Source organism: Oryza brachyantha, chromosome 7 (assembly GCF_000231095.2).
Source record: "Oryza brachyantha chromosome 7, ObraRS2, whole genome shotgun sequence".
Lineage (NCBI taxonomy): Eukaryota > Viridiplantae > Streptophyta > Magnoliopsida > Poales > Poaceae > Oryza > Oryza brachyantha.
In genome coordinates, this window is record NC_023169.2 from 2842359 (window position 1) to 2864554 (window position 22196).

Consider the following 22196-nt stretch of genomic DNA (forward strand, 5'->3'; position numbering starts at 1 on the left):
GGGGAGGGCCGGAGGGGAGGAGGCGGAAGAGAAGAAGCGCGTTGGTGGAAGGAGGAGGGGGAGGAGGAAGGGGGAGGGGGGCCATTTTATAGGTGGGATGGATGGATGGAAGATTTTTAATGCGGTGTTGATTATTTTGGCGTGTTTACCCCTTCTCTTCTCTTCTCGGCTTGGCTGGACTGAGGTTGGCAACTTGGTTTTTTTTAAAAAAGAAATTTACAAATATGTTATTGGTACCTTAATGATACATAGGGTTTACATAAGTCAATGATATGTAGGTCAGGATGACATATCTCTAATTTTGTAAAATTATAATAGCATCCTTCTAATTTTCCTTTTTTTCCGTGTGTGAAGGTGTTTTTTATTCCTTTTCATTTTTCCCTGTTTAAAAACGTTTTCTTTTGGCAGATAGTGAGGCTATTCCCATGCTTTTTCATGTAAACCCCACAATAAGCGAGGCTATTTTTTCCTCAACATAAATATGGAATGCATTCTCATGCTAGCAGAAAAAAATGTTTGTATTTGTTTTCTTAGCTTGTCGTGAGGTGGGTCCCATATTTTTTTGAAAAATATACTGCGTACCCCTACATCAAAATAATAAAACATATAGTACTGAACGTGATACAACCTATATCCAAATTTGATATGTTTTAATATTTTGAGACAGCGTAGTACGTGTTTTCTTGTTCACATGAAAATCCCAACTGCATGTTTACAAAAATACTAATGTGAGTTTTCTTTTTCATGCGTGGGATAATACGAACTATAGAAAGTAGGAACCTGGAGTACTATACTTGATCAGAGAATGCTTTGATCAATGTAGACTTTTCAAATGCATATGTATGCATTCAAGCGCTTAGGAATGTTATTAATACAAATGGTTCTCCGGAGCTTATTACGTAAGAGTGATGTTGCTTTCATCTAAAATAAAAGAATGATGTTGCTTAGAACACATGGGTGCCCCTTGCATATGGACTACTTTCTTATGGTATTTTTAATTGTATAGAGAATAAACAAGTGGTCAAATATTTTGGATTTTTCTTTTCAAAGTTGATGCCCACTACTATATATATATATTCTTACTTCATGGACGTTTTCATCAAAGTTCAAATGTTTTACCTTTGGAAAAAAGTATGTGTTGTTTTCTTAACTAAATCACTTTCCCTAATAACGTTTATGTTCTTGAATTCTACGTCATTTATCTCCTGTAGAATGCCACACTATTTTGTTGTTCTCTCTAATTTCTAAAATTCCACTTTCCAACAAGTGTAATTTTTAAACAATAAGTCACTACCCATATGAAAAAGAAAAGAAAACCAATGAAAAAAACAGTTCTTACATTAACCGACATATATCATACATGCCGCCCAAAAATCACCGGTTGAAGTAGTATGAGCCACCAATAATACTGTAACATAAGTCTCTGTAGCGTCCGTTAGATATATAAAAAAAGTTGATGTAAACCCTTCCATCAACTTTATTTTCTAAATATTCAGAGGAAAACAACCCATTGCAACAAAAATTCCCAATAATTCTTCAGAACCATTCTTCCATCCATAAAATACAGACCTTCTAGCCCTTCTGCACATTCACATCTCTATAAAACCCACGCAGTGCTTACTCATTGTAGCACCCACACCTAAACTACAAAATTATTTTTTTTTGAAAAAAATAAACGTATCCGTAGGTAAGGTCGTAGGTATGCGGATGCGGCTGGTACGCGTTTGCTGGGAAGATTCCAACTTGTGTCAGTTGCAATACATTTCCTTCTTTAAATTTCTCGCGTTGCAGGTACGTGTACCTAGCACGTACTACATTCGAATATAATTATTTTATATTATTTAATACTACTTTAATAAAAAAATTTTATTTTTTATTTCCGTGTCCAACGCTTGATCTTCCGTCTTATTTGAAAAACTTCAAGAATAAATTAAAAAAATAGTCACGCATAAAATATTATTCATGTTTTATCAACTAATAACAATAAAAATATTAACCGTAAAAAATTATAAATAAAATAAAGAGTTAAAAATTATATCCAAAAACTGAAAAAAATAAATTTATTTTTAGTACGAAGGAAGTATAAATTAAGAAGATATTTAAAGATTTTTTTAGTCACTTCGGTTATTTTTTATTTTTAATTAATTTGATTATCTTTCTAAACATTTGATTGGCTCTGAAACTATTTAAGATTAAAATCATAAAATATGGTAATAAATAGTTATATTATAGTATAAAATTTAAATCTTAGAAATATTTATATTTTAGGAAGGAGAGAGCAGGAGCCATTCCATTTGTTCTTCTTTTTTTTTTGGTCACTCGACATGGTAGCCTCTTCATTTGTTGGTTAGCTACGGCCTCACCCAGATGAAGCCTAGCTTGTTTCTTGGGCCATTTTGTGGAAATGGATTTTATTTGGCAATACGCTATTTATTTCCTTTTTTTTCCCGTGGCGCATATGCGCTTTTGGTCCGCGAAAAGTATCCGGTGCGAAGGTTCCGTTCACACGCGAGGCGTCCTACGTGGCCCGCTGTGGGGGGATGGATTGGTTGGGTGTACTGGTTGTGGTTGGTGCGCTTGGCGGTTGGGGCTCTCATCTGGGCCGTCCAAACCTCCAAGCCATCTCATCCACTCAAAACCATTTTTGTTTTCTTCGTCTCATTCCAATCAACCGATGATAATCATGATTGGAACAGAAGGTGCGATCCAAAAAAAAAAAAGATGTGATCGAAAACATCCAACAAACATGGTGCTAATCATGCAGTGTTTGTCCTAAAAAAATATTTATGGATTTGAATCAATCCAGAAGTTGGTCTTTTCTAGTACAGCGGGAGCACTTCTCTGTAAGATTTTAGCTTTCTAGTTTAATTATGTATATCAAAATAGTGAAAAATATTTTAATATTTTCAACATGAAACAAATATACAACTGAAATATATTTAATGTTAGATTTAATAAAACTGATTTAGTGTATAAATATTGCTGTATTTTCATGTAAATTTAATTAAACTTAAAAAATGAGATGAAACTTGAAACGTCCTGCAAAATGAAACGTACTAATTAATGTTAAAGAACATGGAATGATGTATCAAGCTGAACTGGTGCTAATCATGAACTACTGTAGTAGTGATTTGTGTTGAACTAGCTGGCACTAATCTCCTCCTAAACATAGGGTTGATGCTAACATATTTATCATTTCCTTAATCTTCTACCTGCTCTTAAAAAAACTCAAACTATTGCACCTTCTTTTTCTTTATGAAATAATCCTATGTGTTTTTTCTATCTACAAAAATCTCAGTGATGTATATATAGAGTACACAAGAAGGATGATCACAAGGACAAAATGAGACCAGAAGCTGACTTTGACTAGGAAAAAAAAAGGAGAACGCACAAGAGCACACATGACACATCTCCTCTTTTCCTGAGTTCTTCCTTTGGTGGGCTTTATCCCTAATAATTTACTGTTGCTGGTCTAATAAGTGGTTGGGCCTAATAGTAACCTGCCTTATAAGTGGGCCTAATTGCAGCCGTCTCCTCCCCCTAATTAATTGATTGCCATTGTCTGCCCTGCCCTTAGAGAAATATTATCGCCTAAAAATCTCACTGTATTCTGCTTGTTGGTGTCTGAAAACAGCAAGTGTTCCCTTGAAAATATTTGTTCAAAGTCCTAGCTTTTGTCTATTTCTCTCATTTTTGTTACTAATTTATTCTGTTTCTAATAGATGACGTCCTTGACTTTTTTTAAATACGTTTGACCATTCACTTTATCAAAAAAATCATAAAATTATCATTTATTTTGTTGTGATTCAGTTCAACATTAAGTCTGCTTTAAGCATGACTTGCAATTTTATAAATTTGTATAAAATATTTAACACAAACGGTTAAAAATGTCTACAAACTAAAGATGTTACCTATTTAAAACCGAATGGAGTACCTCGTAACCTAGTTTTCGAATGAGTCAACCACTTGGTCTCGAGAGGTTTTTTTTTTTCCGGGGTGGCCGACGATAGACTACCCTAATTTTACAGAGACCAAAGGTCCAAGGGAACAGAAAACAAAGAACCCAGCCGACGTGGCACTGAACAAGCAGAAGAGGTTCACTGGTCCTCTTCAACAGTTTTGCAGAGTCCTAAGGTTCAGATGACACGTAGAAAATAAGGATTGAGATCCTTTTACTTAACTTGACCCATAACATAACATAGAGACTGATATATGGGTCTCATATCCCTCGGGCCTAAATATCGGTTACCGAATCTTGAGGGGATTTAAGTTAGACGAAGTCCCTTTAGAAAATAAGAACAATTCTGCGATTAGTAGTTTTTCTGTCATGACTAAACCAAAATCTTCTGGGCGCTGTCAACCTGTCACAAACTCAAGTTTTAATTGCACTCTGATAGTTGAGCAGGTTCAATTCACCATGGCTTGTGGAAGATGGGAGGTTGACAAAAGAGTGAAAGACAGGTATTATCGGTTCGTAGGAAAAGATTACTGTCACAACAAATGTTAGCTATCCTTTTCTAGTTTTCCTCATCAACAAGATGAGTTGATTCAGTTAGATGTTCCTAGCAAAAGCTTACCCCTGCTTACAGGTTCATCTTAACGGCAGTTATTTTCGTCTCTAGTACAAGTAGATTTCTTAAGAGACAAAAAAAAAAGCATAACAGTAGCATTGAGCAAAAGAATCAGCATAGCTACGATGTCAAGAACTAGAAGTTGATGCCCAGAGATGTCATCTCAAATTGGCAGCATGAACGAACATCTTGCAGGAGTAAACTCAGATGAGGATTCAGGAGACATTCAGTTTATCTACACAAGATTGCCTTCATCATCAAAACATAAAACACTACTTATACAGCTCCAGCTTAGAAGGGTACTTTCACAGTACCTCCCACTAGGAGGGGTAGTAGTGTAGTTGGAGTAAATCACGCCATTGATTTTGATACCCATCTTAGTAATTTTCTTAAGTGAGATGGAAGGGTAATTTAGTAATTATGCTACTATAGTCATAGCAGACAGCCCATTCTTGTGCTCCTGACCGTCGTGTGCACACGACACATCGGCACTACCCCTCCACCCCTGCACTGCCGCCGCCGGTGACACCAACGCTGACGTCAATCGTATGCAGCGAGATCCTGCATTTTCTAGCCGACTTAACGCTGTCAATACTGAACGCACGCGCACCCATCACATCGCTGCAGTTGCAGCTCATATGCTCAAACAAACTGCACCACCACCGGTGCATGCCATCTGCAACTGTTCTTTTTTCATATTGTTAGTCTTTCGCTCTCGACAAATTATGTTAATTACCGGATCCATTGTTTCTTATGCACTAAAGGCATGCAACAAAACATACGAAGCTCACGGTTGCATCAGTACCAGTTCAACCATTGAACATACAACTCAGACTCTCTTTGCATTCACATTAACGAATGATTATTGTCAGCTCAACCTACAAATGCCTGCACATATATAGATGTGACAAATTAAAAGAGCTAGTTGATCCAGAGCAATACAGTTTTGATCTCAAAACTAATTGATTTGATATGTTCATGGGAGGATGCAATATACAAGGGCATGCATGCAGATCGAGCAGAAGCACTTGCATTTGGCGATGCTGCGAGAGGCAGGTGGCACAGTGCGCTCGAATCGGATCTTGTAGGGGATGATGTTCTCGAACTATAGGAACTTCTCGATGGGACCATCTCCGACGCGGCGAACAAGGGAAGAGCGACGTCGGCGCCGAGAGCTCCTCCCAGACTAATTAAGTCCTTCATCACCTAATATTTACAGCGATGTCATCTGTTTTTATACTGAAAATATCCTTTTACTGCACATACTACGCTATCTACGAAGTGTAGCAGAAATACGTATCATCCGTTGGATGGAGTAAAATGGATGGTCCATACCCATTCAAGTGTACTCTAAAAAATACTAGAAGTATAAGCATGAACGAAAAGAGGATGATAGGTTCTAAAGTAGAAAATAAATGCCGATGCTGACACATTTTGTTGAGCCGCTTCCACAAGCGGCTAATATATCATCATCAGGAATTTTAAAAAATAATTCGAAGTTGAACCCTGATGATGTTCAGTACTCCAGTGACAACCAAGCCAACTGATAGTAAAGACGGCTACTAGCTATAGTATACGGTATACCACTACTACACTGGCCCTCGTTGATCTCGCATTGCTATCATTCTTTAGACAGAAGCAGCAGGTGCAGCGTGCTTCTCAATGCTGGCCTGGAGCTCTTCTTTCCGGCACCGACGGACCGACGACCTTATGGACCTCATCGCGATTCTTGATGAATAGGAATGTTGGCATCGCCTGTTGGATAAAAGAAACAGGTGCGGCCATCGTTTCGTCTTGTTCATAGTTTAAGTTTTAGAAATTTAACATTAATCTTATCTAAAACGATAGAAAAATTGAAACTGGAGGGAGGAGATGCTCTTTGAGATCAAAATCAAAGTCCATAGCTGAACAGATTGGTGGATCTGTTGTAGGTTTAGTCTGTTGATGTCTGAAAGTAGCCTAGTGTTATATTGAAAAAATTACTCCTCTGTACCATGTTCTTTGTTCTTGTATCTTTCCTTGCCATCTTTGTTACTGATTCGTTTTCTAGTTTCTGAATGAGTCCATCATCAGTTGTCTCGAAGCTCTGAACCTCTGAACAACGCTCCCCAAGTCCTAGGCTTCAAAAGACAGCGATGCATCAGCGCATCGCAAACCAAACATATCCGGAATTTGCACTCCGGTTCAATTCAACCTGACTTCTGAAAGATTACGGTAAGATAGGTGTTCCAGGTAAAAGCAGCTAAGACGGCAAGATATGCTGCTACATAAACAAAACATCATGCAGGAGTAATAAGCTCAAATCAGGTTCATGACACATTCAACTTATCTGCACAAGATTGCCAGCATCATCATCATATTTATAATTTGCTTAATACTCGCAAACTTGCATACGTACAAAATAGCCAGATCCAAACTTCCACAAACAGCTATATCTCAGGAATTTAAAAGGACAACTCGGAATCAAATTCACATGATGTTCAGTCACATTCAAGCCAAAGCCACGACAATGGTGGCTAATTCTTCTACTAGTACTAGTACTAGTCTACCACAACACCAGGTGCTGGCCCTTATTTGTAACTGGTATTGTTGCCATTTTTAGGCAGAAGCAGACGCAGTAGCTCCGACGTGCTTCACGATGGTGTTCTGGAGGTCGTCCTTCCTGGCGCCGATGACCTTGTCGGCCTCAGCACCATCCTTGATGAATAGGAAGGTCGGCATCGCCTCGACGTTGTACTTTTCAGCAACTTCCTGTTGGATTATGAAACATGATTATTCACTGTCACGGGGGGGGGGGGGGGGGGGTGAAGAGTTTTGGAGGATTGTGGCAACCCTGCTCACCTTCAGCTCATCAACATCAACCTTCAGGAAGAAAGCACCAGGGTACTTCTTGGCGTATTCTGCAAACACAGGGGCGATGAAGCGGCAAGGACCGCACCAGGAAGCAGTGAAGTCAATGATGACCTGAGATAAAAGAGTCCAGAAAAGGCCATGATTAGGGATGGAAACATGACATGAACAAGTGTTCAATTGCGCATTAAGAAAGAGATTATAATGACAGGGTTTCACACATATATGTTAGTGACTACTCCGTGGCAAAATCCTTGCCAAATATACGGAGCTGATGCTAATATGTACATTGCATCATCGCATCATAACATAACAATACCAGGCGCCAAATCTGTAACAAGAACAAAAACAATAGGACTAGACAAGTACCGGATTTCCATTTTCTCTAGCATTGTCAAACTGTAAGACATATCCATAGGAGTATGCTCCAACAGAGAATCATCAGCATGGAGGAAGCAAATCTCAACTATCCGTTGACTTAAAACATCACATCACCCCGTCTCATCATAAAATCCAAACACTAATCATCACCGCTAATCATGCACCCAATAGCAAATCCAGACATACAGTGCCGTGGTACACATAGGGGCAGATGTTAGCATCACATCGGCTCCGTAACCGGGTAAAATCTAGAAACATTTATCATCATTTATCATGTCAAACACAGAGCACCAGTGTCATTTGTGCCCACAGGTAGGTTGCCCGTGCAATTTGTCCACATGGCAACAGATTTCTCTGAAGTGAATCGTTCATTAGATCATCCTAAAAAAAATCATGGTAATCTACCACTAAATCTCCCACACCAAAACCGTCCAAATCCCCAAATCCGCGACAAAGGGTTACCACAAATTGCATGCCCCCGCGCCCTAACCGCGTAAACTAAGAAACAACCTCCGCGCCGTTCCACCGCGCGCCAGGAATCGCAGCAAGGAAAACTAAACCCTAAATTCCTTCCAAATCCCATCGATCCAAAGACGAACCGCTCCAAAATACAACCCCCCCCCCCAAAAAAAAAAAAATTCGTTCGTGCGCGCTCGCTACGAAGACGTACCACTTTGCCGGCGGCCTTGGCCTTGTCCATCTGGGCGTCGAACTCCTCCTTGGTGTGGCACGCGATCACGACTCCCTCCTCGGCGGCCATTGCCTCCTCCTCCTCGGCGAGATCAAGAGAGGGTTTCGGGTGTGAATGATGTTTTTTTTCCTTGTTCTTCTTTTCCTCTTGTGGGGATCGGATTGGTAGATGCGCAGGTGGCTATTTATAGAGGGGAGATGGGTCGAAGAAATTACCGGATTGCCCCTCGCGTCCTGAGGACGCTGCTGACGTAGGCGCGGGCGCACTCGTTCGCGTCCTGAAAAGCGGACGTGTGTTCTGGAACGTTCGTTCGTGGCCCTCGAGTCGAGCGTTCAAATTTGTGTAGCGCGTACGCCGTGCGGATGAATTTCGTGTTCCCTTCTGCCTTTCTGAGAATGAACGGGTACGGGTTTTTAGGTTAAATTTCCATCAAATTTACAGGAGGGATTACTGTTTTTTTCCTCAGGTGGATGCTTTTTCTTGTATATAATATAATAATACTTTCCAGTTGGCTTGGTGAGCCGGTTTTTTTTTTACTTTGTTGTAAGCTGGCAAGCCCGGTAAACTGATGTGTAATGTTTTGGTTTGATTTATAAAAAACAGGACTTTTTAGCCTTTCTTCAAAAAATATATAATATAATGATAGTACCTTATAATGTTAATGTTTGTTAATTTTATAGTATATGTACCGTGAGCAATTTTTTTAAAATGATTGACCGTCTATTTTCGGTAAAAAAATATCTAAAACTTGTTTTTAAAATCATATTAATCTATTTTAAATTTAAAAAATTTAATACCTAATTTAACATATGTTAATGGCCGAACTTGTTTTGGGTATCTTCTTCTTGTTTTTCTCTTATTCCCTCTCGTACTCACCCTGAACATTGATCAAAATTCAAACAGTTTGGTAGTATTTTGAAATGAACCAAATGCAAATGTTTATTCACCACATTAATTATAATGGATTATTTGTTTATGCTCTGAAAATGTGTACTCTTGAAATAAAAACTTTATTTTATTGTACTGTCTAGATCACTTCTTTCACTTTATTTGCTACTTTTAAAATAATTTATCCCAAGTTGGTAATCTGAAACAATAATTCAGCTAATAATAATATAAACAAAATAAATTCTGGAGGATCTTTTAAAGATGTTTTTGAAGGGAGTTTGTGGGTTTGAATGGCTATTTGGTACGTGAGGTTTGTCTAGGTCTTTTTTTTAGTACTTCTACATATTATTTGCCTTTATCTTTTTTTTTCTATTTACACATTTAAGTCAAATCTTGAATTTTCGACTTAAAATTAGAATTGACTTTCAGGTTTTTTATTATAGTTTGTTTTTAATCTTTTGTTTGAAATCATTACGGATATATATATAAAAGTTTATTAACAAATTATCTTTATTTGCAAATGTATCGTTTGTTTTTCCCAAAAAAAGCCAACATTGACCCCTATATCTCTTCCTTTTTACGGGAATGCTCGGAACATATATCCTTGCGGCACTGCCTGAATGTCACACCAAAATAATTGATTAAATAATTTATTCCCGATATTTTTCAATGCGATATTAATGCATCGCCACTTGCTCGAGAAACTATTAATTTGATGCCAAGCGTTCCATGCTCAATAGTCATAGCCAATTGAATGGGTGTCCTCATGTTGCGACACCATAATCCAAATTCGACGAAAGGTGCCTCAACGTTGAAATTGAGGGGATTTTGGAGGTGGCCATGACGTTTTCACTTTTGTTCTCTTAGTTCCCAAAAACTTTTTTAAAAAACATCACATTGAATCTTTGACACCTAAATAAAGCATTAAATATACATAAATATTAAAACCAATTACACAGTTACGAGAAAATCATGAGACGAATCTTTTAAGCCTAATTAGTACATGATTAGCCATAAGTGCTACAATAACCAATATATGCTAATGACGGATTAGACTTAAAAGATTCGTCTCGCGGTTTTCAGACGGAATCTAAAATTTATTTTATAATTAGAATACGTTTAATACTTTAAATGTGTGACCGTACGCATCGATTTGACGTGATTTTGCAAAACAGTCTCAATGTGATGTGTGAGAATATATCCTTGCAGGAATCCATCGACGACATTATCCTCTTTTGCAATGAGATGCCCAAGAAAATGCATGGCCATAGACCATAGTGAATTCATATTCATATGATTTTTCCAACGGATGCACTAGAGTAGGGCTGCGTCTAGTTTCCAAAAATTTTTAGGAGGGCGGTCACATTAATACGTACAGTCACACATTTCAAGTTTTAAACGTAGTTTAATTATAAACAAATTTCAGATTTCGCCTAGAAATCGCGAGACGAATCTTTTGAGTCTAATTAATCTGTCATTAGCATATGTTGGTTACTGTAGCACTTATGGCTAATCATGTACTAATTAGGCTCAAAAGATTCGTCTCACGATTTTCTCCATAACTGTGTAATTAGTTTTAATATTCATGTATATTTAATGATTTATTTAGGTGGAAAAAGTTGTTAGGAACTACACATAGCCTAAATATTACTGTATGATATATAAAAGAGGGGTGCATGTTGCATTTATCAATATGTTAAAAAGAGTGGTGGCATCATCTAGCCAAAACACACAAAAAAAATATTTTTTTTGGAGAGGACCAACAATGCTAATATTTTAAATTTTACAAAAAAAAAACTACAGTAAAGTGCAATTTTACCGAGTTTGGGGAGGGGTGGCCCTTAGCTTCACCCTGGGCCTTGGGTGGCATAAAATCGAAACTCTGTGCAAAAAGAAAAAAAATCATATTCGTTTCAAGGGCTCGTTTTAAGTAGCTGGTGGGTGGTGAAATGGGATTTATGAAATTATTAAAGGGATCAAATGAATAGATTAAATATTAGAAAGTTGGTAAATTGAGTTAAAATATTCATTTAAATAATACCTACGAAATTGCTCCTAGTAAAGTTTAGTAACATGAAAGGTCTATATTGCACATAAGTAGTACTGCCTTTATCCTAGAATAAATACACACCCTCTAGTGCACTTATTTTATGATGAGTCGGTCTAAGTACATCCAAGATAAACTTCTTGGCTAAGAAAGGCATTGCTAGCATTTTTATGCCCTGGATATCCGTTTCCCCGGTAGCAAAGGAAATTGTTTAGTCCATCAATTGCTTCTGGCCCCCAAACCCACTGCTCCATGTGACATACATATAATTTTATTCGTGTAAACACCATCTGATTAATTAAAAATTGACACATATAATATATCATCTCTACACTCTAATTTTAACCATTGATCAGTTGATCTATTATTTCTTTGTGTTTCTTTTCTTTTTTAGAGATTGGATAGAGACTACCCTTTATAAGGGACAAAGGATAGCTCATTTTATCTCTCCTCTCCTCTCTTCTCTACTTTGTCTCACCATTTCATATGGAATGGTATTTTTGGGTCTATGTTAAGAGGCTTGTATAGTAGTTGCTCTATTCATGTTACTAGTCGCATGTTCTCACTTAGACATAAATATTCCATTTGCAACTAGCTTGCTAGCAACAGAATCACATTCCAGGCAAGCAAACCGCTCCATTCATATCTTAATTAAGAACCTAATCTGGTGTGGTGGTTGTATCTCCTTTTGACGGACGACTTGGCTAGGAGTAATTAGGTTTGCAATGGGACTACTCAATTGAACTGGTAGGTCCTAATCTGGATTAGATAAAAAGAACCTTTTGCAAATGTACATAATTTAGCAGTATTCATCGAACTTCTTTTTTTTTATAATAGATAATAAAACTCTTATTGAAAATTTCACTTCTATAGTATTTTTCATAGTGACAAAACTACAAATCCAGGACTCCAAATGCTTTGCGACAAAACTATTTTGCATTCGATCAGCCGTAATCCAACGTTCCAACCCAACCAGAAAAGATGGTCTTTTTTTTATTCCCATTTCTCTTCTTTCTTCATTGACATATTAATCATCCCTATTGGCTTGACCCAGCGACCCATCGTCGTAGGTCATGGCGTGGCATCGCCGGATCTTCTGTGAATGTGGCGTGTGTGAAACACGCTGTGAAACACTTTGCTTTGGGCCTCAAGGCCCGTTTTGTGACTGTAAACGAAGCCCAAAAAAAGCAGGAGAGTTTTCGTGGGCCGTTCGTTGTGGCTTCATATATTCAGTTAACTGCTAAAAGGAGCATGATTTTTTTAATTTTTAATTTTATTTAATAAATAATTTGCAAAGCTATATTTTTGTTTCTAAAATTTATAAATCTAACCTTCTTCCGCTCTCCTAGAGAGTGAAAAGAATACGTGGTAGATGGCAGAGAGGGAGTCAGAGACGAGCGATGACGGCGCGATGGCAATTTTGCAGTTTAGCCTACCAAGGGAGTAAATTGCAAAATTGCCGTTATATTCGGGAACTTTTCGATTGAACCGTGCTGTTGACAAACATTACTTCTCTGTCCCTCCCAAAGAACAAGTTCTACTACTGCAAACAAAGAACTGCTACTGTACCACACAACTGTACAAGGGCTCAGCTAACCAATCATCAAGCTTCTCCAACTGACAACCGACAGCATCTCCCGGCCAAAAACTGCAGATGAACATCGCACAGCTAAAGCTAAGCTAAGTCAAGGTAGGATTGAGCCTCAGTCCGAGACATAGCAACACAGGGCATAAACAGTAATCTGCAACCAAAACTTTCATCCCAGGCGCAACATCAGCTGGCTGATCTAATCCTTCAGATAGGTACAATTGAAGTCACCAACGGTCTAGATGATGAATGCTGCAACAACACCTCAGGGCTGCTAACCTCAAAAGCAATCTACGAAAAATTATTGCCTTTGCTGTCACGCAGACTAAGCTTGTATCTCATTTTTGTTCATTTTATTCAATGAAATTCAGGGGTGACTCTTCAAAGAAAAGGTGGCTTTGAGAATAGCTGGTCCAGTAGTTCGTCCAATGTCTCCTCTTGCTCCATAGATGCAGATGCAGCAGCCACCTCAGAAATATTAAGCTCCTTTGGAGGTTGAGGAGGAGGAGAAGAAGAAGGAATATTAGTAGCCGTCTCAAAAATATTAAGCTCCTTTGGAGGGTGAGGAGAAGAAGACGAAGGAAGATCAGTAGTCGTCTCAGAAATCTTAAGCTTCTTTTGAGGGCTAGGAGAAGAAGAAGAAGAAAGAAGATTAGGGTAGAAAACAGGTCGAACTTGCCAAAAGTTTGTCCATCTATTCATCTTTGACGATTGGGGCCATCCAACCTGCAATTGCAGAGCGAGCAGTACAAACAATATCAGTATTTAGTAATGCAAACTCTGCAATGCGATCCAATGTAACTACATGTCCGAGTGGAATTGGAGACACACAAGATTGCAATAGCCCAATTAGAAGTAGTAAAGTGTGCACTACTGATTTAGATTAATTACAGCAACAGTAACTTAACAGAAGCAAATTGGTTAAGCTCCGATTGTCAGATGAGACAAACAATCTGTGCAGTAGTAAATATGAGCAATTTTATGGTCCAACAAAAAATAACAAAAAGTATCTCGAGTTACTGGTACCTCGTGGTACCAAATCGTTTCTGATCGTTGGATCTAACAGAGTATATCCTACTTAGCTAGATCCAACGGTGAAAAATAATTTGGTACCTCGAGATATCGGTATCTCGAGGTATTTTATATTGGACCGGAGTAAATCTCATTAATTATACGGTTGATATCATCGGGAACTAACTGACAATAACGTTCATATATCCGATTGGGGCCAGGTAAAGAAAACCATTCTCTAAAAAAGAACGAGTCACCTATACCAATCTGCTTGTAATCAGTCAACACACAACAGTAATCAACAGCAACAGTAAGCACGATTGCACGAACTAATTGATCTTAAGTTGAGGGAATATTTTGCAGGCATTAAAACCGAACAAGAGACAAAAAAAAACTCAGTAAATCGAGGGGATATTTGCAGGCATTGCAATCGCACAGGAGATAAAAAATTTCAGTAAATCGAGGGGATACTTGCAGGCATTGAAATCGAACAAGAGATAGAAAAATCAGTAAATTGAGGGGATATTTGCAGGCATTGCAACCGAACAAGAGATAGAAAGTTCAGTAAATTAAGGGGATATTTGCAAGCATTACAACCGAACACAAGACAGAAAGGTAAATTGAGAGGATATTAGCAGCATTGCAATCGAGCACGAGACAGAAAGTTCAGTGACTGAGAAGATATTGGAATGCATTGTATTCGAACAAGAGACAGAAAATTCAGTAAACTGAGGGGATATTGACATGCATTGCAAATTCAGTAAACTGAGGGGTATTAGCATGCATTGAAATCGAACAAGACATAGAAAATTCAGTAAACCAACGGGATATTGCAGGCATTGCAATCGAACAACAGACAGAAATTTCAGTAAACTTATTGCAAGGCATTGCATTCGAACAACATACACACAATTCAGTGTAGGGGTGGATACCTCGAGATTGCGCCACATGCGCGTGGAGATGATCCTGACGATTTTGCCCTGTGGGCCAACGATGGGCGGCGCGTCGTCCTGGACTGCCCATGAGAACTTCACCACCATCGTCGGAGTGAGCCTGGCGCGCAAAACCTTGAGGCCCTCGTCCACCACCTTGCGTGGCACCACAAACTCGTCTCCGTCCTGTCGTGAGTAGTAGTTCACCGTGAACTCAACGCCTGCCGCCGCAAGCCTCGCCGCCTCCATCACCTCCTGGAGCGGGACCGTGGTCGTCGCCTTGGCTCGGTGCTTTATGGGCCGTACTCTTTTCGGGACATCTCGCTGGCGCCGCACCCCGACGAACAGCTGGCCGCTGGCGGGGCGGCGCATGAAGATCACGTGGTCGCCGTCGATGAGGTCCATGTCTTTTTTAAATCCTCTCCAGCCCTCCCTGAGTTCTACGCTTCCGGCGCGGTTCGCTCTGTGCTTGAAATCCATCCGAAAACCTTGCAGGTCCCTCATGCTGAGATCCCGTGTCTGTTTGTCCTTGAGCGGCGGCGGGAAGACCTTATCGGCGGCAGACATGGGGGCGGAGAAGACATCTCGATAGTCAACATCGCGATATGTCAGCTCTTTGACGAAGTAATAGATCTGCGGCGGCTGGTGGTGGTGCTGGTCGGGAGCAGGGAACGGGTTCGGGACGTCGTCGTCGGGGACAACAGCTGGTTTGAGGGAGATGGCGGCGTATGGCTCGTTCGTCTCGGCGCTGGCGGAGACGCGGACGGCGACGACCCTGCAGAGGAATTCCTGGCGGCAAACGAGCGGCTCCGCGAGAGGGGAGGGGCACTGCTCGGCGTGGCCGTGGGGGAAGTAGTAGACGAGGGAGCCAACGGCGGGGAGGTGGCCGGACCTCGGGTTGGCGCAGGCGAGCCACATGTCGCGGTCGACGATCCGTGGGCCGGCGGCGAGCGGCTGCGCCATCCTCGCCGTCGTCGGGGCCGAGGGCGAGCGGGAGATGGAAATTGTTGAACGAATTCGAGATTTGATGACGGTTTCCTCTCTTCCCTTCTCCCCTGTGCAGTAGCCAGTAGGTGGGTTTTATACTGCCGCCGCCTCTTCCGCCCACTTGTCTCTAATTCAGGTCCGACGACGGTTTAGTGAGTAGCAAAGTAAAAAAAATGATATAAATAGAAAATAACATATCCACCGTAACATTGTCACTGTATTTGATCTGAGCTGTCTATTTCAATCCAACGGCAAAAGTTAGCCCAAATTCAGGTTAGTGTGGCCATACAAGCTACTGGATCTCGATTTCTCTAATTCTTCTTCTACGAGTACTACTCTATTATAATTTTTACTACTCCATTGAATACGTTAATACAGATTACTTTAGATTAATAATAATAATAATACTTGGAATAAAATAATAATGATAAGTTAATACTCCTAAATGTTTTTGTTCGCTATGCTCTGTGTGCGTCACTTAGGCCCAGTTTAGTTCCAAAAACAATCACATCGAATCTTTGGATCCTTAAATAGAGCACTAAATATATAGAAAATCGTGAGAATAATCTTTTGAACCTAATTGGTACATGATTAGCCATAAGTGTTACAGTAACCAGCATATGCTAATGACGGATTAATTAGACTCAAAAGATTTATCTTGTGGTTTTCATGCGGAATCTAAAATTTATTTTATAATTAGACTATTTTTAATACTCCATACATATCGACGTGATATCTATCGTAAAAATTTTGGAAACTGAACGTAGCCTTAGTTACAGCGGGTGAGTTTCCGTAAATTACATAGCAGTACGAAGAGACGATTCTTGTTGCTACGCCACAGGTGGGTAAGTTATAGTTACATCTGCTGTTTTTCTTTTCCTTCATTCCCCTTATTGATGCTTAATTAGATTTCACTTTTTTTTACAGCCAATGAGGTAAATGAAACCAAAAAATATCTTTGTCCAGCAAACCAACAACAAAATCGAGTGAATAGCTTGTGCAATACGTCGTGTATGCAGTTTGATAATTATTATCGTTTTACACGACGTGTTATTTAAAATATATATTTAACTATGGTTCCTTATTAATATATATAATAAATACATGTTTTCTTTCGTTTAATTACTCCCTCTCATCTGTCTTATGTCACCTTAGAAAACCACCATGCACTAACTCGAAGTCATTTCGTTGCTCAGGAGCAACATGGCAGTAATTTTTAGATTCCTCTGTTGCCCCGCTTGTTAGAGGAGGGGTAAGTTACCTTATCCGGCACGGAAAACGTAGATTAGTACATGATTAATTAATTATTAATTATTAGAAAAATATAAAATATTAATATGATTTTTTAAAGTCTTTTCTATAGAATTTTTTTTAAAAAATAAACCATTTAGCAGTTTGGAAAGCGTGCGCATGGAAAACGAGAGAGGGTAAGTTAAATTAGTTGTTCCGACAAACGCGACCTATATATATTGTCTTAATATTTTCAAACTAAATACTAAATTTTTTATTTGACGCGTTAAATTTTAGGTCTACATTCATTCGATCATTACTTGTATTAAAAAAATTAGCTGGCTGATCTAATCCTTCAGATAGGTACAATTGAAGTCACCAATGGTCTAGATGATGAATGTTGCAACAACACCTCAGGGCTGCTAACCTCAAAAGCAATCTACGAAAAATTGTTGCCTTTGATGTCACGCAGACTAAGCTTGTATCTCATTTATGTTCATTTTATTCAATGAAATTCAGGGGTGGCTCTTCAAAGAAAAGGTGGCTTTGAGAATAGCTGGCCCAGTAGTTCGTCCACTTTCTCCTCTTGCTCCACAGATGCAGATGCCGTAGCCGTCTCAGAAATATGAAGCTCCGTTGGAAGGTGAGGAGGAGAAGAAGAAGAAGGAAGATCAGTAGCCGTCTCAGAAATCTTAGGCTCCTTTGGAGGGTGAGGAGAAGAAGACGAAGGAAGATCAGTAGCCGTCTCAGAAATCTTAAGCTTCTTTTGAGGGCTAGGAGAAGAAGAAGAAAGAAGATTAGGGTACAAAATAGGTCGAACTTGCCAGAAGTTTGTCCATCTGTTCATCTTTGACGATTGGGGCCATCCAACCTGCAATTGCAGAGCGAGCCGTACAAATAATATCAGTATTCATAATACAAACTCTGTAATGCAATCCAATGTAAGTACATGTCCGAGTGGAATTGGAGACACACAAGATTGCAATAGCCAATTAGAAGTAGTAAAATGTGCACTACTGATTCAGATTAATTAAAGTGACAGAAATTTAACAGAGGCAAATTGGTTAAGCTTCGATTGGGGTAGAGGCCAGGTTAAGAAAATACCATTCTCTAAAAAAAGCACGAGTCACCTACACGAATCTGCTTGTAATCAGTCGACAAACAACAGTAATCAACAGCAAAAGTAAGCACGATTACACGAACTAATTGATCTTAAGTTGAGGGAATATTTTGCAGGCATTACAACCGAACAAGAGACAAAAAAAAAACTCAGTAAATCGAGGGGATATTTGCAGGCATTGCAATCGAACAGGAGATAAAAAATTTCAGTAAATCGAGGGGATACTTGCAGACATTGCAATCGAAGAAGAGATAGAAAAATCAGTAAATTGAGAGCATACTTGCAGGCATTGAAATCGAACAAGAGATAGAAAAATCAGTAAATTGAGGGGATATTTGCAAGCATTTACAACCGAACACAAGACAGAAAGTTCAGTAAATTGAGGGGATATTAGCAGCATTGCAATCGAGCACGAGACAGAAAGTTCAGTGAACTAAGAAGATATTGGAATGCATTGTATTCGAACAAGAGACAGAAAATTCAGTAAACTGAGGGGATATCGACATGCATTGCAAATTCAGTAAACTGAGGGGTATTAGCATGCATTGAAATCGAACAAGACACAGAAAATTCAGTAAAGTGAGGGGTATTGGCATGCATTGCAATCGAACAAGACACAGAAAATTCAGTAAACCAACGGGATATTTGCAGGCATTGCAATCGAACAAGAGACAGAAATTTCAGTAAATTATTGCAAGGCACTGCAATCGAACAAGATACATAAAATTCAGTGTAGGGGTGGATACCTCGAGATTGCGCCACACGCGCGTGGAGATGATGTTGACAATTTTGCCCTGTGGGCCAACGATGGGCGGCGCGTCGTCCTGGACTGCCCATGAGAACTTCATCACCATCGCCGGAATGAGCCTGGCGCGCCAAACCTTCAGGCCCTCGACCACCACCTTGTGTGGCACCACAAACTCGTCTCCGTCCTGTCGTGAGTAGTAGTTCACCGTGAACTCAACGCCTGCCGCCGCAAGCCTCGCCGCCTCCATCACCTCCTGGAGCGGGACCGTGGTCGTCGCCTTGGCTCGGTGCTTTATGGGCCGTACTCTTTTCGGGACATCTCGCTGGCGCCGCACCCCGACGAACAGCTGGTCGCTGGCGGGGCGGCGCATGAAGATCACGTGGTCGCCGTCGATGAGGTCCATGTCTTTTTTAAATCCTCTCCAGCCCTTTCTGAGTTCTACGCTTCCGGCGCGGTTCTCTCTGTGCTTGAAATGCATGCGAAAACCTTGCAGGTCCCTCATGCTGAGATCCTGTGTCTGTTTGTGCTCGAGCGGCGGCGGGAAGACCTTATTGGCGGCAGACATGGGGGCGACGAAGAGATCTCGATAGTCAACATCGCGATATGTCAGCTCTTTGACGAAGTAAAAGATCTGCGGCTGCTGGTGGTGGTGCTGGTCGGGAGCAGGGGAGGGGTTCGGGACGTCGTCGTCGGGGACAACATCTGGTTTGAGGGAGATGGCGGCGTATGGCTCGTTCGTCTCGGCGCTGGCGGAGACGCGGACGGCGACGACCCTGCAGAGGAATTCCTGGCGGCAAACGAGCGGCTGCGTGAGAGGGGAGGGGCACTGCTCAGCGTGGCCGTAGGGGAAGTAGTAGACGAAGGAGCCAACGGCGGGGAGGCGGCCGGACTTCGGGTTGGCGCAGGCGAGCCACATGTCGCGGTCGACAATCCGTGGGCCGGCGGCGAGCGGCTGCGCCATTCTCGCCGTCGAGATTTGATGACGGTTTCCTCTCTTCCCTTCTCCCCTGTGCAGTAAGTAGCCAGTAGGTGGGTTTTATACTGCCGCCGCCTCTTCCACCCACTTGTCTCTAATCGGGCCCGATGACGGTTTAGTGTGTAGCAAAGTAAAAAAAATAGATATAAATAGTGTTAAAATAATGTATTCGTCGTAACATTGTCACCGTATTTGATCTAAGCCGTCTATTTCAATCCAACGACAAAAATTAGCCCAAAAACGATCTCGATTTCTCTAATTCTTCTTCTGCTAGTACTACTCTGTATCTTTTACTACTCCATTGAATACATTAATACATATTACCTTATATTACTTTAGATTAATAATAATAATCGGGATCAAATAATAATAATATAAGTTTTTTTGACAACTAATAATATAAGTTAATACTCCTACATGTTTCTTGTTGGCTACGTTTTGTGTGCGTCAGTTAATTACAGCTAGTGTCCGGTTTGTTACTGAGAGTTTCCGTTAATTACATAGCAGTACGAAAGGTTACATCTGCTGTTTGTCTTTTCCTTCATTCCCCTTGTTGATGCTTAATTAGAGTTCACTATTTTCTTCATTTTACCCTATAAGATTTGGTACCCTTGTCTATATTTATATGAATACTAATTTATATATATATAATCTTATAATATAAAAACGAGATAGTACTTTTTATGGCCAATGACGTAAACGAAACCAACTACAAAATCGAGTGAATACTGTGTGCAATACGTCGCGTATGCAGTTTGATAATTAATATCCTTTTACAAAATGACCTGTTATTTAAAATATATAATTAACTATGGTTCCTTGTTAATATATACAATAAACGAATGTTTTCTTTCGTTTAATTACTCCCTCTTATATTTGTTTAATATGTCACCACAGAAAGCCAATATGTACTAACTCGAAGTCATTTCGTTACTCAGGAGCAACATGGCAGTGCCTTTTAGATTCCTCTATATACGTTGTCTTAATATTTTCAAATTAAACACTCTCTTTTTTATTTGACACGTTAAATTTTGAGTCTACATTCGATCATTATTTGTACTAAAAAAATTACATAATTATTGACTATTTTACTTTACTGTGATTTGATTTATTACTAAATACAATGCATGACTTTAATTTTACAAATTTAGAAAATAAGTAAGACGAAAAGTCAAACGCAGGTATAAAAATTATCGGTGTCAAATAAAAGAAATGGAATAAAAGTTATGGGGACTATTATGGCCTCGTTCGGAAAGGGAGGGGCCAGTGTGCAAAACGGAGTAATACATTAGTACATGATTAGTTAATTATTAAAAAGTATAAAATAGATTAATAGAATTTTTTTAAACAACTTTTCTATAAAAATTTTTTTGCAAAAAATACACCGTTTAACAGTTCGCGAATCGTGCATGCGAAAAACGAGGAAGGTAAGATAACTTACCCATGCCGGTGAACGGTGCCTATGGTATGGTATCCCGCTCTAGAATAAGATGGTTACTAGGAGTAGCAAACATGATGTCTCACCGATATCAGATCTGATACACGACAGTAACGTCTGATATCAAGATGTTACCTACAATACTCGTCGGAACGAGGATGATATTCTAATAATGATGATACTTAAAAAATAAATGGTACTTTAAAATTCTCAGTTCTAATAAAAAGAATTTTAAAAAATGATAAAACAACGAAAAGATCCAACCCAAATAGCAGATTGAACAGTTGTTGCTAGTACTACAACAGAACGTCCCATCCCCAACATACACGACGCAATGCGGGCGCAAGGCGGCGTTGGCGACTGGTGCATGATGACGGGCGTGAGACAGCAAAACGACGCAGCTGCGACGCCTGGAGCGCAGCGACGACGACATGAGGCGCGGATGTGAGTGCCAGCCAAGGCGCGATGACCGACGTCAACACATGCGTTCATGGTGCCTGGCCTTGGCTCGGCCAGGGAGGAGAGAAGGGGATGGAGAAAGAAAGAAGAGAAGAAATAGAGAGAAGGATAAAACAGTCATTTTATACGCTACTTTTCATAATGTTAACTTCACTTCACGGAAGAGTTCACAGTGTTAACTTTACTTCACGGAAGAGGGTCATTCATCGGCTTTGTTTTTTTAAAACGAAGCCCATAAGCAAACAAAAAAAAGTCAGATTGATAGTTAGCTTTCAAGGG

At 39.8% G+C, this 22196-nt stretch overlaps 3 protein-coding genes across 4 annotated transcripts; all 3 read right to left on the bottom strand.

The window, feature by feature from the left end:
* Positions 1-6896: 6896 nt before the first annotated feature.
* On the bottom strand, positions 6897-8645 carry LOC102702672 (thioredoxin H-type). Its single transcript, XM_006657452.2, has 3 exons — positions 8473-8645; positions 7413-7535; positions 6897-7322 (listed from the first exon to the last, which is right to left on the bottom strand). Exons 1-3 carry the CDS (start codon positions 8560-8562, stop codon positions 7170-7172), a joined length of 366 nt encoding a protein of 121 aa, XP_006657515.1. The 5' UTR covers positions 8563-8645; the 3' UTR covers positions 6897-7169.
* A 4196-nt stretch (positions 8646-12841) lies between these two features.
* LOC102707883 (B3 domain-containing protein Os07g0183300/Os07g0183600-like) lies at positions 12842-15998 on the bottom strand. Of its 2 annotated transcripts, XM_040526291.1 has the most exons (3): positions 14960-15998; positions 13692-13742; positions 12842-13502 (listed from the first exon to the last, which is right to left on the bottom strand). In XM_040526291.1, exons 1-3 carry the CDS (start codon positions 15920-15922, stop codon positions 13398-13400), a joined length of 1119 nt encoding a protein of 372 aa, XP_040382225.1. In that variant the 5' UTR covers positions 15923-15998; the 3' UTR covers positions 12842-13397. The 2 variants fall into 2 exon arrangements, with proteins under 2 accessions (XP_040382225.1, XP_040382224.1); XM_040526290.1 differs by having other exon boundaries at positions 12842-13742.
* A 1467-nt stretch (positions 15999-17465) lies between these two features.
* On the bottom strand, positions 17466-20038 carry LOC121055035 (B3 domain-containing protein Os07g0183200-like). Its single transcript, XM_040526414.1, has 2 exons — positions 19043-20038; positions 17466-18047 (listed from the first exon to the last, which is right to left on the bottom strand). Exons 1-2 carry the CDS (start codon positions 20003-20005, stop codon positions 17706-17708), a joined length of 1305 nt encoding a protein of 434 aa, XP_040382348.1. The 5' UTR covers positions 20006-20038; the 3' UTR covers positions 17466-17705.
* Positions 20039-22196: the final 2158 nt, after the last annotated feature.

Excerpts from the sequence above, each read along its gene's own strand:
- LOC102707883 (XM_040526290.1), bottom strand. The coding sequence starts at position 15,922 with ATGGCGCAGCCGCTCGCCGCCGGCCCACGGATCGTCGACCGCGACATG. Across the intron at positions 13,743-14,959 it reads GCATGTGGCGCAATCTCGAG|GTTGGATGGCCCCAATCGTC; the intron begins GTATCCACCCCT and ends CTGCAATTGCAG.
- LOC121055035 (XM_040526414.1), bottom strand. The coding sequence starts at position 20,005 with ATGGCGCAGCCGCTCGCCGCCGGCCCACGGATTGTCGACCGCGACATG. Across the intron at positions 18,048-19,042 it reads GCGTGTGGCGCAATCTCGAG|GTTGGATGGCCCCAATCGTC; the intron begins GTATCCACCCCT and ends CTGCAATTGCAG.
- LOC102702672 (XM_006657452.2), bottom strand. The coding sequence starts at position 8,562 with ATGGCCGCCGAGGAGGGAGTCGTGATCGCGTGCCACACCAAGGAGGAG. Across the intron at positions 7,536-8,472 it reads CCAAGGCCGCCGGCAAAGTG|GTCATCATTGACTTCACTGC; the intron begins GTACGTCTTCGT and ends CTTTTATCTCAG. Across the intron at positions 7,323-7,412 it reads TTGATGTTGATGAGCTGAAG|GAAGTTGCTGAAAAGTACAA; the intron begins GTGAGCAGGGTT and ends ATAATCCAACAG.